At 43.3% G+C, this 14,462-nt stretch overlaps 1 protein-coding gene across 3 annotated transcripts in view; it reads right to left on the bottom strand.

The window, feature by feature from the left end:
* The window catches only part of IL11RA (interleukin 11 receptor subunit alpha), a 155,881-nt gene that overhangs the window by 18,407 nt on the left and 123,012 nt on the right, over window positions 1-14,462 (bottom strand). For 2 of the 3 annotated variants that reach the window (XM_075842706.1, XM_075842699.1), the window contains exons 6-10: window positions 14,236-14,399; window positions 7,002-7,165; window positions 6,756-6,912; window positions 5,455-5,523; window positions 4,922-5,021 (exon numbers count right to left, since the gene is read on the bottom strand). In XM_075842706.1, coding sequence (XP_075698821.1) covers window positions 4,922-5,021; window positions 5,455-5,523; window positions 6,756-6,912; window positions 7,002-7,165; window positions 14,236-14,399 — 654 coding nt within the window. Of the gene's footprint in view, window positions 1-4,917; window positions 5,022-5,454; window positions 5,524-6,755; window positions 6,913-7,001; window positions 7,166-14,235; window positions 14,400-14,462 lie in introns of those variants that run through there. The other variant, XM_075842713.1, reaches the window with a different exon arrangement.

The raw sequence follows: 14,462 nt of genomic DNA, 5'->3' as shown, positions 1-14,462 counted from the left end.
GATTCATATAGAGGAACTCCTAGAGCAGCTGCTGATGTTGCTTCAGTTCCTGGCACACATCTTGTGACAAGGAGGCTACCGGTCCCAACTTGGAACAAAAATATTTAAACATAATATTTTTTGAATAACTATAAAAAAATATAAAAATATAAAAATAAATAAAAACCAGGAAAATGCTAAAATAAATTATAAATACTAGAGTGTGATGGTATTAACCATTTAAATCTCATCCTTGTCCTGTCTGAACTTATTACATATGTCAATGTAAAGTGCGCAAGCGCTAGTGAACGAACCTTATGGATACAATTGTATCACTATCTGAAATTGCTTAAAAAAAGAAATAAATCTCACATTAAAGGTTAGGTTCTAACCAAAAAATTCCCATTGGTATTCATCCAGTGAAACAAATACTGCCTTCTATATACAAGAATATAACTACTATAATACTGCCCCCTATATACAAGAATAGAACTACTATAATACTGCCCCTAATGTACAAGAATATAACTACTATAAGGCTGGGTTCACACGTGGCGGAATTTCACTTGAATTCCGCTGCGGACACTCCGTTTCTCCATTGACTTCCACTTAAATTTAGAAGTGTTAGTTTAGACGATGCGTAAAATTCCGCTGCGGAGCATAGGCTGCGGAGCGGAATTTGGTGTCCGCAGCATGCTCTGTCTGTTGCGGAGCAGTGGCGGACTGGTTGCGGACTCATGGCGGAATTTCTCCATTGACTTCAATGGAGATTCTAAATTCCGCAATGAAGTCCGCAGCTGTCATGCACATGTTATGTGTGCTGCGGATGCGTCTTGCTTTTTTAACATGACATTTCTTCATTCTGGCTGGACCTATGTATTTCTAGGTCTACAGCCAGACTGAGGAAGTCAATGGGGCTCCCGGAATTACGGGAGCGTTGCTAGGAGACGTCAGTAAATAGTCACTGTCCAGGGTGCTGAAAGAGTTAAGCGATCGGCTGTAACTGTTTCTGCACCCTGGACAGTGACTACCGATCCCAATATACAGCAACCTGTAAAAAAATAGAAGTTCATACTTACCGAGAACTCCCTGCTTCTGTCTCCAGTCCGGCTTCCCAGGATGACGTTTCAGTCTAAGTGACGGCTGCAGCCAATCACAGGCTGCAGCGGTCACATGGACTGCCGCATCATCCAGGGAGGTAGGGCTGGATGCCGAAAGAGGGACGCGTCACCAAGACAACGGCCGGTAAGTATGAAATTCTTTTACTTTCACTAGGGAAAGTGCTGTCCCTTCTCTCTATCCTGCACTGATAGAGAGAAGGGAAGCACTTTTTCCGCAGTCCGCAGCAGCTAGTCCGCATCAATTTACTGCACATTTTGGGCAGAACCGCAGCCGTAATCCGCAACCCGGATTAGGTGCGGCATTGATGCGGACAGTTGCGGAGGAAATCCGCCACGTGGGGGCATGCCCTAATACTGCTTCCTAGATACAAGAATATAACTACTATAATACTGCTTCTATATACAAGAATATAACTACTATAATACTGCCCCCTATATACAAGAAGATAACTACTATAATACTGCTCCTATATACAAGAATATAACTACTATAATACTGCTCCCTATGTAAAAGACTATAACTAGTATAATACTTCTCCTATGTACAAAATATAACTACTAAAATACTGCTCCCTATATACAAGAATATAACTACTATAATACTGCTCCTATATACAAGAATATAACTACTATAATACTGCCTCCTATATACAAGAATATAACTACTATAATACTGCCTCCTATATACAAGAATATAACTACTATAATACTGTCCCTATGTACAAGAACATAACTACTATAATACTGCCCCCTATATACAAGAATATAACTACTATAATACTGCCTCCTATATACAAGAATATAACTACTATAATACTGCCCCTATATACCAGAATATAGCTAGCATAATGCTGCTCCTATGTACAAGAATATAACTACTATAATACTGCCCCTATATACAAGAATATAACTACTATAATACTGCTCCTATATACAAGAATATAACTACTATAATACTGCCTCCTATATACAAGAATATAACTACTATAATACTGCCTCCTATATACAAGAATATAACTACTATAATACTGTCCCTATGTACAAGAACATAACTACTATAATACTGCCTCCTATATACAAGAATATAACTACTATAATACTGTCCCTATATACAAGGATATAACTACTATAATACTGCCCCCTATATACAAGAATATAACTACTATAATACTGCCTCCTATATACAAGAATATAACTACTATAATACTGCCTCTATATACAAGAATATAACTACTATAATACTGCTCCTATATACAAGAATATAACGACTAAAATACTGCCCCTATATACAAGACTATAACTACTATAATACTGCCCCCTATGTACAAGAATATAACTACTATAATACTGCCCCTATATACAAGAATATAACTACTATAATACTGCTCCTATATACAAGAATATAACTACTATAATACTGCCTCCTATATACAAGAATATAACTACTATAATACTGCCTCCTATATACAAGAATATAACTACTATAATACTGTTCCTATGTACAAGAACATAACTACTATAATACTGCCTCCTATATACAAGAATATAACTACTATAATACTGTCCCTATATACAAGGATATAACTACTATAATACTGCCCCCTATATACAAGAATATAACTACTATAATACTGCCTCCTATATACAAGAATATAACTACTATAATACTGCCTCTATATACAAGAATATAACTACTATAATACTGCTCCTATATACAAGAATATAACGACTAAAATACTGCCCCTATATACAAGACTATAACTACTATAATACTGCCTCCTATATACAAGAATATAAATACTATAATACTGCTCCTATATACAAGAATATAACTACTATAATACTGCCCCCTATATACAAGAATGTAACTACTATAATACTGCCCCCTATGTACAAGAATATATTTACTATAATACTGTTTCTATTTACACGAATTTAACTACATTAACCCCTTAATGACCGGGCCATTTTGCACGTTAATGACCAAGGATTATTTTTTGTTTTTCCACGGTCGCATTCCAAGAGTCGTAACTGTTTTTGTATTCCGTCGACATAGCCGTATAAGGGCTTGTTTTTTGCGGGACGAGTTGTATTTTGTAATTGTGCCATTTTTAGATGCTTATAATATAACTTTTATTAACTTTATTTTAGGAGAGAATTGAAAATAAGCAGCTATTCCAGCATTGATTTTCATGTTATAAATTTACGCCGTTTACTATGCAGCTTAAATAACATGTTCACTTTATTCTATGGGTCGGCACGATTACGGGGACACCAAATATGTAAGGGTTTTATATGTTTTCCTATGTTTGCACAATAAAAAGCCTTTTAGAAAAAAATTACTTGTTTTTGCATCGCCGCATTCCAAGAGCCGTAACGTTTTTATTTTTCCGTCAATGTGGCCGTATTGGGGCTTGATTTTTGCGGGCCAATGCGTAGTTTTCATTAGTACTATTTTGGGGTACATAGGACTTATAGATTCATTTTTATTTAATTTTTTATGGGGGGAATTGGAGAAAAGAGAGAATTTTGCCATTGTTTTTTGCGGTTTTTTTGGACGCCGTTCATCCGGCGGTTTAATTAATGTGTTCATTTTATTGGTCAAGTCGTTACGATCGCGGGGATACCATATATAAGTATGTGTGATTTGTTTTGACACTTTTACTAAATAAAACCACTTTTTAGGCAAAAAAAGTCGTTTTATTTGATTTTCACTGTAATTATTATTTTATTTTTTTTCACCAACTTTATTTAACTGATTGCCATTTTTTTTTTTAGTCCCACCAGGGGACTTCACTATGCGATGTGCCGATCGCATATATAATGCTTTGGTATACTTCGTATACCAAAGCAGTATTGCCTGTCAGTGTAAAACTGACAGGCAATCTGTTAGGCGATGCCTCCGACATCGCCTAACAGGCAGATGCTGAAGGCAGACCTGGGGGTCTTTGTTAGACCCCCCGCTGCCATGGAAACCCGACGGCGACCCGCGATTTGTTTGCGGGGGCGCCGATGGGGTGACAGAGGGAGCTCCCTCCCTCTGTCAAACACATTAGATGCCGCTGTCACTATTGACAGCGGCATTTAATGGGTTAAACTGCCGGAATCGGAGCGCACTTCGATTCCGGCAGTTGCAGCAGGAGCCAGGCTGTGTATAACAGCCGTGCTCCTGCCGCTGATCGCGTGGGTACAGTGACAGTACCCGCGCCATCACAGGACGGATATATCCGTCCTCCTGCGCGAACTAGCAGCTGCAGAGGACGGATATATCCGTCCTTCGGCGTTAAGAGGTTAAAAGGCTTTTTATTGTGCAAACGTAGGAAAAACATATAAAGCCTATACATATTTGGTATCCCCGTAATAGTGCCGACCCATAGAATAAAGTTAACATGTTATTTACGCTGCATAGTAAACGGCGTAAATTTATAACGTGAAAATTAATGCTGGAATAGCTGCTTATTTTCAATTCTCTCCTAAAATAAAGTTAATAAAAGTTAATCAATATATTGTAAGCATCTAAAAATGGTGCAATTACAAAATACAACTCGTCCCGCAAAAAACAAGCCCTTATACGGCTATGTCGACGGAATAAAAAAAAAGTTACGACTCTTGGAATGCAACCGTGAAAAAACAAAAAATAATCCTTGGTCATTAACGTGCAAAATGGCCCGGTCATTAAAGGGTTAATATTGGTGTGAAGGATATTTTGTGTGTACTGTGGAATATTTCCCCTTGATATAAACGATAGATAATACTATTATAACACTGTGGCGATACAGCGGTGATATTATATTATGGATAGCTGTGAATTTCCTACTCACCAGATGAGGGCGCCAATAGCCAAAAAAACGACAAGAACTACGAAAGCGAAAATCCCTAGTGAGATCATAAGGGCCACTTTCTCCACGGGGTCATTTTGGTCTGTAGGGTGATAAAAATCTGATAAGAAAACTTTACACTCATCCAAGTTAGTGCAAAGCTACACGAGTGCTATAGGGCTATTTATGGTCTACAGCGTCTGGTAAATGGAAGTCAATGGCAACAGTCACATCTGAGCACGACTTCCACCATCTGTTATGGAAAGTCAGATTGGATATCATGGCTCATCCTTATATGTTCTCTACATCTACAGCGCGGAGTTGCACTTGTTCGGTACTCCTGTCCTAGCTGACTGAAGAGAGGTCCCTCATGCTTTTGAAGAACACTACAGTCAGCCTCTCCTCAGCCTGAAACAGCTGATAACAGGGAGAAATAGTTTACATCTACCTGCACAGCATATAGGCAGGAGACTGCAGGCTTCTCCATTTTTCTATTGGTTAGTGGAGGTCACGTGGTACAATAACCAACAAATTACCGAAAGGTTTCTTTACTTGAGGTTCGGGCTCTTCTGTAGTGGTTTCATTACTGACCTCTGAGACCGATTCTATGGATAGAACAAAGAATTGTTTTTAGTTATATGGCGCCAATATATTCCGTAACAATGTACAGATATTGTCATCACTCACATGGTCCTTGTCCCCATTTGGGCTCACAATCTAAATTCAAAATAATTCTATCAGTATGTTTTTGGAGTGTGGGAGGAAACCCACTCAAACGTGAGGAGAACATGCAAGCTCGGTTAGGGCTGGCATCAGCACCTGGCGAACCCGGGTAAGTGCTGGAGCCCTCTACCCTTGGGGTGCCCACTCAGCCACTGGGTGCTTTACGCTGCCGTCTAGGAACGGAATCCCTCCCCAGAGCGTTGCCGACGCTCTAGCCGGAGATTCCGCTTCTAGATCGAGCCCCTGACGTCCCTATCCATATATGGACTGGGACGTCGGGGGCTCCTCTAGGACCAGAATCCCCGGCTAGAGAGTTGCCGTCGCTCTGGCTGGGGATTCCACTCCTGGGGAAGCCCCGGACGTCATTATCCATATATAGACAGTGACATCAGGGGCTGTTTCTGAAGCGGAATGCCGACGCTCTGGCCTGTGATTCCGCATATAGAGGGAGCCCCTGACGTCTCAGACCATGTATGAACAGTGACGTCAGGGACACCTCCAGAAGAGAAATCCCGAGCCAGAGCGTCGGCAACACTCTGGCTGGGGATTCCACTCCCAGAGGGAACCCCAATGCCTCTATTTACAGAGGGGATTGAGCACTATCGACAGGGGGTGTCTGTGGCACTATCTAGAAAGGGCACTGTAGCACTATCTAGAAAGGGCTATATCTGTGGCATTATCTACATAGTGTATATATGGGGGCACAAACTGGGAGCCTAACTTCTATATGGGGGCACAAACTGCAGTATTCTGCCGTTTTACTGCCACAGTGAGTTCCCCGCAAAGGCGGCCACTAAGTTTGTGTCGCCCGAGGGAGCCCATAGACCTGGAGCCAGCCCTGAGCTCTGTGCAGAAGTTGTTCTTGGTCAGATTCGAATCCAAGACCTCAGAGGACTGTATGGTACGTGAAGGGTCTGACTAGGGTTTTCATGCCTGTGCAATGGGAGGTAAGGATGGTAGAGAGCAACATTGCTAGCACTGCACACATTTGTAAAGTAATGAAGACATGGGCCCATTTGGCCAACTGCAAGGAACGTCAATAGCTAGGTTGTCCTGCCACTGATGTCTGATAAACTCTAGTAACTATAATCATGGTGCCATGTCATGTCCTCACCTGGCATCTCTGTACTGGTCCATGGTGTTGCTCTGGCTTCCACACTCCACTCACTCCAGTTACCAGCATCAAGGAAATCTCTCGCGCTGACTTGTAGTATGTGCTCCATGCCCATGAACGCGTCTGTGATGATGTCCGTTAGATTGGCCGTCTCCACCTGCCCCATAGGTGCAGCACCAATTAATAAATAAGAATCTACACCTTAGTCACCTGTATGTACAATGAAATGTGAGACTATGTTCTTACCGTGGACCACAACATATGAAGTACAGGCCGATACTGCAGCCGGAACTTTAGCTGGAAATGTGGCTCCTGGGGCCACGTGGATGGGTATGCCCAGGTAACCTGCAGCCGTCTGGGGGCATAAGGGATTGGTTCTGCCGAGAGGATTTGCGGGGGATCTGGCTTAACTACAAAACAAATTAGTAACTTAAGTAAATCAATTATACAGTAATTAACTAAAAAGACACTATATTCCACTATCTCATACTATCTTATAGCATTTCTTACAATCTTAAACCATCTATTTCATACCCCCTCAAGCATCTTATACTGCATCATACCACCTTATACCATCTAATTTAATCTCATACCACCTCATAGCATTTCTTACCATATCATTTTATCTCATACCACCTAATACCATCTCATACCACCTTGTAGCATCTTTTAGTACCTCATACCATCTCATACTATATCATAGCATTTCTCACCATCCCATACCATTTGTTACCATCTCATACCACCTCGTAGCATCTTTATACCACATCATACCATTTCATACCACTTCCTACCATCTTACACCACCTCATACCATCTCATAGCATTTCTCACCATCTCATACCACATTTTACCATTTCTTCCTAATTCCTACCATATCATACCAACTCATACCATCTCAAATCACGTCCTTTTATACTAACTTATACAATTTCTTAGTACTTCATGCCTCATTTACCATCTCATACCATCTCATACCAACTCATACTATCTGATGTGAAATTATACCACTTCAGAAAATGTCTTACTATTTAATACCATCTCATCCTATCTCATAACATCTCATAGCATTTCTTACCATCTCATGCCATCTTATACCATCTCATACCAACTTATATTAACGCAAACTATCTAATTATTTTTTTTTACCATCTCAGACTACCTCAAACCATCTCATACTTGTCACGTTGGGTTCGTGGACCCACTGGGCCGTACCGCCTTGACGGTATGGAAGCTGTCGGGCACCGGGAGAGGAATTTGTGGGTGTTGGCCGTAGACAATGAAGAACGGTGTATTCCTTGTGGACTCGCTGGTGTGGTTATTATATGAGAACTCAGCCCACGGAAGCAGCTGCACCCATGCTGCCTACGAGATGAAGTGGTGTAGGTAGTTCTCCAAGATCTGATTGATCCTCTCGACCTGACCATTGGACTGAGGATGGTAGGCTGAGGAAAATTCCAACTTCACACCAAGGAGTCCACAGAGGGCTCTCCAGAACTTCGAGGTGAACTGAACCCCCCGATCAGACACAATATGCCACGGCAAGCCGTGCAGGTGGAAGATGTGTTGGATGAAAAGGTTGGCCAGTTGAGGAGCAGACGGAAGACCGGTCAGCGGAACAAAGTGGGCCATCTTCGAAAATCGGTCCACCACCACACAGACAGTACTGCATCCCGCAGAGGGAGTCAGGTCCGTAACAAAGTCCATAGCTATATGCTGCCAGGGAGCATCGGGCACAGGCAATGGCGGGAGCAGACCAGCAGGTCTGGAGTGAGTGACCTTGTTAGCTGCACACACTGAGCAGGAAGAAACAAAGTCCATAATGTCTTTGGGCAGCGTAGGCCACCAGAAATGACGGGCAATCAGGTCTCGGGTTTTACGGGACCCCGCGTGACCTGCCAGTCTAGAGCAGTGTCCCCAGCAGAGGATTCTCCTTCTGTCAGCCAGGCGCACAAAGGTCCTCCCTGAAGGAATGTCGCCAACTTGCAGGGTGTTGACAGAGACAATGCAAGACAATAATATTCTTTGGAATCTCCATGGTGTCCTCTGTCTCGAAAGATCTGGACAAGGCATCGGCCCTCACATTCTTGTCAGCCAGGCGATAATGGAGCTCAAACTGGGACCTGGTAAAGAACAGCGACCACCTGGCCTGACGAGGATTCAGCCGTTGGGACGTCTGGAGATAGGTGAGATTCTTGTGGTCCGTAAAAATTAGGATGGGATGAGCTGCGCCCTCTAGTAGATGTCTCCACTCCTCCAGAGCCAATTTGATGGCCAGTAACTCCCGATCCCCAATCGAGTAGTTGCGTTCTGCGGAAGAGAAGAGCTTAGAGAAATATCCACATACCATTGACTTGCCCTTGGAACATCTCTGCCCTTGGAACATGGGGCATGTAGTGGGAGCCAAGGCAGGCCCAGCAGCACTGGGTTAACGGCTTTGGACAAGACAAAGAACTAGAGGAGCTCGGAGTGGAGAGCTCCTACTTGGAGCCTCAGCGGCTTGGGCACAGCAATAACTGGGTCTGGCAGAGGTAGTCCATTCACAGATGCAACCACCAACGGCCTCTCCAGAGGGGTAGTGGGCAATTGGAGACGATCCACCAGGTCTCTATGAATGAAATTAGCAGCGGATCCAGAGTCCAGATACGCTGAGACCCGATGCGTTTTCTCGCCGGACACTATGGTCACGGGGATGGATAATTTAGACGGAAGTCCCTCTTTACCCAAGGTGGTCTCTCCTACCAACCCTAGGCTTTGGGGCTTTTGGGGACACAGATGGCCTCCGAGGCCGCAATATAGACAGAGTCCCGAAGTGCATCTGCGTTGTCTCTCCTGAGTAGAAAGCTTACAGTAGTCCATCCTCACAGACCCCCTTAGGAGGGTCGGCATCAGAGGACAGCAAGGTAGAGACCGGACTAGGGAGGCCGCCCTCCCGACGAGCTTCTTGGAGCCGTTCTCGGATCCTTATATCAATCCGGGTGGCCAGAAGGATGAGGTCATCCAGGGTACACGGTAGATCTCGAGCGGCAAGTTCGTCCTTAATCTTAGAATGTAAGAATGTAGCCACCAGGGCCTCATTGTTCCACAACAGTTCTCCCGCCAGGGTGCGGAAGTGGATGGCCTACTCGCCCACGGAGGTGTCTCCTTGGCATAGGTTCAGCAAGGAAGCCGCTGCAGACGAGACTTGTCCAGGCTCCTCAAACACTGTGCGAAATATCCGGAGGAACCCCTGGAAGTCACGGGTCTCTGGTCCTTGTCTCTCCCAGATAGAATTCACCCATGCAAGAGCATTGCCAGTGAGGAGAACGATGATGAAAGCAACCCTTGCGCCATCATATGAAAATGCCCTTGCATACAGGCTGAAGTGGATCTGGCACTGGTTCAAAAATCCACGATAGGTCCCTGCGTCTCCATCATAGCGGTCAGGAAGTGGCAAAGAAAAACGGGGACCAACACTGCCAGGAGGTGTAGTCTGAGGATGAACACTGCCAGGAGGTGTAGTAGGAGGAACGGCAGCTAGCGCCTCCTGCCGACATGCGATAATGTTCAAGGCCTGGAGGAGTTGGTTCTGTCGAGACCGGAGGTCTAGCATATCCGTTCGCATCTCTTGTGACGTCATCTTGGTCTTGGATCGACCAGCGGGGTCCATGGCCTGAGCGTACTGCCCTGTTGGGTTCATGAACCCACTGGGCCGTAGCGCCTTGATGCTATGGCAGCTGGCCAACAGGGCGCAGGTCACAGTCTATAGTTCGTATAGTGTACCTGTGGCAGCTCGGACAGTAGCAAGGCAGGCTCGGCTGGGACTAGGCAGCAGGTAGACGTCAGGCATGGAATACAGCACAGCACGACTACAGCTCAGCACGGCACTTGACCAGGATAGCATGGGATACAGGATACAGGTACAGGGAACACTGGGAGCTGGAAAACACTAGGAGACCATTTGCATAGACAAACTTTGGGTATGACAACAACTCTCAGGCATGGGAGGAAGGAGCTGGGCCCTTCTTATAGCCCAGGGTGCTCTGTGAGCAATCAGCTCAATCTCCCACCTGCGTGCGCTTTGGCTTCTTAAGTCTGGACAGAGCTCGCGAGCGCACCCTGGTGGTCACTGTGGAACAGGAGGGCCGTATGTGCAGACATCTCTGGAGAGAAGGGCGTCGACTGGATGGAAGGAGTTCGTGGTCAGCAACCACAGACGTTACAATACTAGTCTATCTACTACAACCTCATACAATCTTATACTGTCTCATTCTACATTATACCACCTCATAGCATTTCTTACCTTCTATTACCACCTTCTAGAGTATTATACTAACACAAACCATCTCTTACTACTATACACCTCATATACTATCTCATACCATCTCTTACCATCTCAAACTCATACCCCATTATAACATCTGATACCACCTCATATCTTATACAACCGCATAACATCTTATCCCACCTCATACTATCTCATACCACCTCATAGAATTTCTTACCATCTCATACCATTTCTTACCACCTCATACCATCTCCTACTATTTCATACCACCTGCTACCATCTCATAAAATTTCTCACCGTTTCATACCACTTTTTACCATTTCTTCTTAACTCCTACAATCTCATGCCAGCTTATACCATCTCACATTTCCTCATTCTTTCTCATTCTACCTTATACTAACGCAAACTATCTCATACAATTTTTTACCATCTCAAACTACCTCGAACCATCCCATACTAGTCTATCTCCTACTACTCCATACAATCTCATACTATTTAATACTACATTATACCACCTCATAGCATTTCTCACCTTCTAATACCACCTTATAGAGTGTCATACACTTCATACTAACTCAAACCATCTCACTACTTCACACCTCATTTACTATCTCATACCATCTAAAACTATATCTCATATAACATTATACCATCTCATACCACCTTATACAACCTCATGATATACTGTGTTAAGAGATGGTATAAGATGCTATCTCAACCCATCACATACTACCTCAATATCATAAAGATGCACAAAATTGTCCTTTTTGTAGAGTTAATGGCAAAAAAAAGACAAAAACCAAACAAAAAAAAACAATCCGTCTCAGATTATGGAAATGTATTCCAGTGGGTTTCACTGATGATTATTTATTTTATCAGATAACTGTTCAGTCGGAAAAATTTTCTGTTATTGTAATGAGTTTTCCTGCGTATGTGAGTGATATCTGTGTAATCTTTGGACAGACAACGTCCATGGCACATCTACTCTCTCTGTTTGCTTCTTTTCTCTTTCTCCCCCTTAAAAGAGGCTCTGCAAGCTGCTGGGCTGTGTATTTTATTCTAATCCATATTGACAACTTCATACAGCTTCCCATATAGAGTAGGATATGTATACAGCAATAAGCTACAGATGGAGGAGTCATCTGCTGATCCTGAGCAGATCATCCTGGCTCGTCTCCCATATACATATCCAGACCATGACTGTGCACGTTGTCAACGCTCTGCAGGACTATCTAAGGAAAACTGAACCAGCACATGAAAAATTAAAACTTTCCTTCCAAGAAAACAATAGAAAGTCCTGGACCTTGATAACATAGGAGTAATAGATTCATTATATAGAGGGAAGATCATTAATCCTGTCATCTGCCGGTATATGGAACTACAGGAAACATCCCTGGAAGAAGGCTTGTGCCGAAACGAGCGTTGGGGTGGACGCCATCGGAGGTGCAGATTTTTATGAATCGCTATAATTTTATCTATGTATTCATTTATCTATGTTTCTTACTAGGTTGATCCTTTTGCAGCACTTTGCACTTCACCTGTTGGATCATATGTTGTATTGCACTTTATCACCTGTACGTTGCTTTCCCATTCCATGCAAATTGTATGTACTATTTTTTTTACCTACTACCATTTTTTATGTTCTCCTGCACACTTTCTGCATAGCTCTTGATGTTGTAACTTTGTTGTTCTGTAGTCGTGTGTCTCATTCTTTTATTGTATGTTTTCTTACATGTACTATTCTTGTGAATAAACTTTTACCTTTTTATGGCATGTCTTTGCAAATCTTTTTTTTGGGTAATCAATCTTTACTGTACAGTGATCAGACAGGACACACTGACCAACTAACTATACAATGAACACAAAGAGCAAATTGACCCGACCACTGTACATTGACCGCACAGGACACACTGACCAACTAACTATACAATGAACACAAAGAGCAAACTGACCCGACCACTGTACATTGACCGCACAGGACACACTGACCAACTAACTATACAATGAACACAAAGAGCAAACTGACCCGACCACTGTACATTGACCGCACAGGACACAATGACCAACTAACTATACAATGAACACAAAGAGCAAACTGACCCGACCACTGTACATTGACCACACAGGACACAATGACCAACTAACTATACAATGAACACAAAGAACAAACTGACCCGACCACTGTACATTGACCGCACAGGACACAATGACCAACTAACTATACAATGAACACAAAGAACAAACTGACCCGACCACTGTACATTGACCGCACAGGACACAATGACCAACTAACTATACAATGAACACAAAGAACAAACTGACCCGACCACTGTACATTGACCGCACAGGACACACTGACCAACTAACTATACAATGAACACAAAGAACAAACTGACCCGACCACTGTACATTGACCGCACAGGACACACTGACCAACTAACTATACAATGAACACAAAGAGCAAACTGACCCGACCACTGTACATTGACCGCACAGGACACAATGACCAACTAACTATACAATGAACACAAAGAGCAAACTGACCCGACCACTGTACATTGACCGCACAGGACACAATGACCAACTAACTATACAATGAACACAAAGAACAAACTGACCCGACCACTGTACATTGACCGCACAGGACACAATGACCAACTAACTATACAATGAACACAAAGAGCAAACTGACCCGACCACTGTACATTGACCGCACAGGACACAATGACCAACTAACTATACAATGAACACAAAGAGCAAACTGACCCGACCACTGTACATTGACCACACAGGACACAATGACCAACTAATTATACAATGAACACAAAGAGCAAACTGATCCGACCACTGTACATTGACCGCACAGGACACACTGACCAACTAACTATACAATGGCCACACATGGCAAACTCACCCATCCACTGTACAATTACCACACAGGATAGACTGACCCATCCATTATGTGGTGACCACACAGAACACACTGATCCATCCACTGCACAGTAACCACTTAGGACACACGGACCCATCTACTTTACTGTGACCACACAGGACACACGGACCCATCTACTGTACAGTGACCAAAAAGTAAATACTAACCCATCCACTGCACAGTAACCACATAGGACACACGGACCCATCTACTGTACAGTAACCTCACAGGACGCACGGCTTCTGTAGGATAATATACATAAATACTTCTGGGCCTCTCACCTATAGACTGTACATGGAACTCCAGGATCCTGAAGCTGGAGCCCAGTGGATTCTCCTCCGTAATGTTCATCTGATAAGATGTCCACAGCTTGGAGTTCCTTACAGAACACATGTTGGGATGTCGGACGTCCTGCAGGCAGATCTCTGGGATGTTCCTGTCCACCCTGCAATATAACCAGATCATCTATAATTCAAATGTATTAACACCCTGCCAGGATCCATGAGAC

The sequence above is a fragment of the Rhinoderma darwinii genome, chromosome 1 (genome assembly GCF_050947455.1).
Source record: "Rhinoderma darwinii isolate aRhiDar2 chromosome 1, aRhiDar2.hap1, whole genome shotgun sequence".
Lineage (NCBI taxonomy): Eukaryota > Metazoa > Chordata > Amphibia > Anura > Rhinodermatidae > Rhinoderma > Rhinoderma darwinii.
This window is presented reverse-complemented; position numbering and strand designations above follow the sequence as displayed.